Source organism: Tupaia chinensis, unplaced genomic scaffold, assembly GCF_000334495.1.
Source record: "Tupaia chinensis unplaced genomic scaffold, TupChi_1.0 Scaffold000332_1, whole genome shotgun sequence".
Classification (NCBI taxonomy): domain Eukaryota; kingdom Metazoa; phylum Chordata; class Mammalia; order Scandentia; family Tupaiidae; genus Tupaia; species Tupaia belangeri.
Genome location: NW_006159826.1, coordinates 476,330 through 479,880, shown reverse-complemented (window position 1 = coordinate 479,880; position 3,551 = coordinate 476,330). Strand labels below are relative to the sequence as shown.

The following is a 3,551-nucleotide window of genomic DNA, read 5'->3' as shown; positions in this document are numbered from 1 at the left end:
CCGAGGGGTCCCTGGAGAACAGGCAGTGGAGGCGGAGAAACACGTCAGGGTTCGCTGCAGAGCGCAGCACTCCTGAAACGCCACCGCGAGCCGCCCCACGCAGGAGGGCCAAGGACTTGCACGCACGTGTCCAAAGGCGGTGCGGCTGCGCGACCTGCACCGAAAAGACGGACCGCGCCACTCGTCACTGGGGACGGCCACTCGCAGCCTCACACCCCTCCGCGCGCCCTGGTGGCCTGGAAGTGCGCGGGCGAGGCCTGGGAACCGGAGCCCTCTGCGCCGCTGGTTGGAAGGCAAAGTGGTGCAGCCTGGGGGACCAGTAAGGCGGTCCCCCAATGAAACAGCACTTCTGTAGCCAGCGCCCCACTCTGCGCCGACACCGACGCGGGGCAGCAGGGGAAGCCGTGCTGCAGCCCCAGCTCCCCAGCTCAGGGGTGGGAGCCAGCCGTCTGTGGGGACAAAGCGGGCCCCTCCTTGCAGCGGGGCGGTACTGGCCCAGACCATAAGGAATTTCTGACGTGGGCTGCAGCGTGGGTGGACCCGGGGGCCGGGGCTCACGCAGTGTCAAGGAAGGAGGTCCCCAGGGGAGTCCCGTTGGCCCAGTGGAGCGGGCAGGGGGCTAGGGTCTGATGGGGACAGTCAGCTTTGCAAGGTGCGGTCTGGAGGTGGCTGGAGCCAGGCGGCCGCCACCCCACATTCCCCACGCTGGTAGTGAAAGACCGACTGGGGCTGCTTGCCCAAGCACAGACACCGTCAGGGCCATGGGCCCGGGTGGGAATGCCTGCCAGGGAGCCAGCTCTGAACCCAGAAGGGCGGCAGTGTGGAGGCAGGGCAGCGGGCAGAAACTTACACAGCTGGACTCAGGGAAGGGGGCTCTGGCCAAGCCAGGTCACTGTGGGAGGCTCTTGCTAGAGGGGCTCAGCAGGGCTCCTGGCTAAGCAGGGCTTCCTGAGGCAGCAGAGGGCTGGTTGGAGACCGCCAGTCTGTCCAAGCTGGGAGTCTTCTGGAAGTCGGCCCTGACCATGTGGATCCCGGCCCCTTCCCCCTCCCTTCACATTCTTTCTCTAAAAGCATGGCCCAGCTGGTAGGTGGACCGTGGGGGGCACAGCTGGCCTGCGTGGACACTGGGGGAGCCTGGCCTAAGAGGGTGGTGGGGGGAGCCTGGCCTGTGTGGACAGTGGGGCAGCCTGGCCTGTGTGGACGGTGGGACAGCCTGGCCTGCGTGGACGGTGGGGGCGCCTGGACCTGTGTGGACATGCAGGGTGCTGGGAGAAGTGAGTGCTGACCAGGCACGAGGGAGGCACAGAGGCATCACCCTGAGGCCTGGGCGAAGGTCAGACCCATGGCCATGGTTTGGTGGCGGCAAGAGGAGTGTCCATTGCCCCTTCACCACTGTGAGGTGTGAGCAGGCCGTGGTGCTGGCACACACCCAGTGCAGGGTCCCTGTACAGAGGCCGCCCGCTGCAGGAGGACCGTCCCAGCGCAGTGTGGGAGCTGTCGGCCTCTCCTTCCTCCCTGGGCAGTACCCCCTTCCTCCCGCAGCCCCGAACCAGGCCACCCCCAAAAGACCAAGTGCAGGGCCCTGGCTGCCTCCCAGGCCTCCCATTCCTCGTTCCCGCTGCCTCCCACAACTGGCAGCCCGCAGGGGTGACCACACCATCGGCTGCTCCCAGCCCGGGCCTAGGCCCAGCGCCTGCCTGCACTCTGGCTCCAGCTACGTGACTTTAGTGGGTCAGGCCGTGACCTGGTGTCTGTGCCTCAGTGTCCTCAGCTATAACCTGGGAGCTGGCAGCCCCTCCCCTCCTCCTGGGTCTACGTGGGAGTGTGATGACAAGGTGACCTGACAGCAGCAAGTCCTGCTCAACACACGGGAGCCACTGGCGCTCTGTGGGCAGAAGGTGTGGAGTTACTGGTGCTCCTTGGTGAGCGGAAGGCAGCCAGGCCACCCGTCCCCAAAGACGGCAGGGACTTGAAAGAGCCTGCAAGGCCCAAGTGCATCTCCCAGCAGAGGTTTATTGAGCCTGAAGCAGGTGGGTCATGAGGCCACCTCCCGCCTACCCAAGGCGGGGGTGCAGGCGGACGGGGCCAGGTCAGCCTCGCCTTGCTCAGTCCTCCTGGTACGGGGCGTGGAGACCCAGGGTGCTCCCCAGGGGGAAGTGAGCGAAGAAGGTGCGGGCCAGGTCCTCAATCTGCGGGTAGGCGCCCAGGCTCTGGAAGTGCTGCACGTAGTCCCAGAAGTCCGAGGTGGAGAAGGGCCAGTAGGGCATGGCCGGCGGCTCAGCATAGGGGTCTGAGAGAACAGGACACCTGCCTCAGGGCCGCCCACTGGCCCCTGCAGATGGCCCCCCTCAGGGCTGCCCGCTGGCCCCTGCAGACGGCCTTCCCCTAGGGCTGCCTGCTGTCCTTCCTGGAGAAGCCCTGCTTCCAGGGACATCAGGGGACAAGTGGATGGGCTCGCAGTGATGAGATCAGCTGGGCTCAGAGTGGGGCCCGAGACATCCAGGGTCATCCCAGGGACAATGGGAGCCCAGGCTCTGCCCCTTGGGGACACCAGGTCAGGAAGATGAAGGAGAGGGAGGGGAGGCCTGTCCTGGTTAGGGATACGCATGGGCAGGGAGCTGGGTGGTGGGTGTTTGGGTGCACAGGCAGCTCAGGGGGGTTCCAGAGAACATAACACCCCAGTCCCAGAGCATGGGGAGACCAGCCACCCCTGCTGGCCAGACTAGGATTCAGGCCGAAGGGAAATCTTGGCAGCTGTGGTCCGAGTGTCTCATACTGACCCAGTCTGGCGGGGGACATCTGGGCTCAGGCTTGAGGGCCCTGGCCCTGTCGAGCCTGCTCCCACCTGCCAGGTGCCGGGGGTTCCCAAGTTGTGGAGGGCAGCCCCGGCTTGGGGAGGCTTGGAGCACTGCTGCAGGCTGGAAACCAGGGCTCTGCGGCACTGAGCCTCGCCTCCCCACCCTGCCCTGCCTGACCGGGACACAGGTTATTTCTACAAAGGGGAGGGGGATGGGGGAAGTGGGAGGGCCCTACCTCCATCTTCTGGCAGTGGCTTGGCCCCTGTAAAGGAAGGGCAGAGTGGTCACCCAGGACGCCCAAGACCCGCAGAGGCAGCGCTGGGCACTGCAGCTGGCCGGGCAGGGACAACGTGGGAGGGCTGTCTGTCCCTCACCTGTCACAGGCCCCAGCAGGACGCAGAGAGACAGTCCCAGCCCCAGCATCAGGCAGGCATGCATCTTCCGAGGCACAGCCAGTCACAGGGCCACCTGCAGCAGGAAGCCCCCAGGTGAGCCCCACCTTCAAGGCATCGTCTCCTGCCAGCCCAAGTGAAGGCGCTTGGGGAGATGGCCGTGAAAAGACGTCGATATTTTCACAGCAATTTCTGTGGGGCCATGCTAAGGTGAGACCCTCGCTCCGCCGTCAGATTCCCTTTCCTGGCTCAGGAATCGCATGCACTGCCCACCTGCCTGACCCGAGGGCTGTCTCTGTTGTCCCTGTTGTCCCAGGGTTACCTGGTCGCCTCGGCTCAGCCTCGTCCTGCAGTCAGAGGA

General features: G+C 65.7%; 1 protein-coding gene across 1 annotated transcript; it reads right to left on the bottom strand.

Moving 5' to 3' along the window:
* Positions 1–2,069: 2,069 nt before the first annotated feature.
* OTOS (otospiralin) lies at positions 2,070–3,236 on the bottom strand. The gene is made up of 3 exons (XM_006151924.1): positions 3,173–3,236; positions 3,034–3,060; positions 2,070–2,290 (listed from the first exon to the last, which is right to left on the bottom strand). The coding sequence occupies exons 1-3, from the start codon at positions 3,234–3,236 to the stop codon at positions 2,106–2,108; spliced, it is 276 nt and encodes a 91-aa protein (XP_006151986.1). The 3' UTR covers positions 2,070–2,105.
* Between the last annotated feature and the right edge of the window lie 315 nt (positions 3,237–3,551).

Coding starts and splice junctions, on each gene's coding strand:
- OTOS (XM_006151924.1), bottom strand. CDS start 3,236: ATGCATGCCTGCCTGATGCTGGGGCTGGGACTGTCTCTCTGCGTCCTG. Junction 3,061..3,172: donor CCTGCTGGGGCCTGTGACAG/GTGAGGGACAGA, acceptor CTTCCTTTACAG/GGGCCAAGCCACTGCCAGAA. Junction 2,291..3,033: donor GCCACTGCCAGAAGATGGAG/GTAGGGCCCTCC, acceptor CTGTTCTCTCAG/ACCCCTATGCTGAGCCGCCG.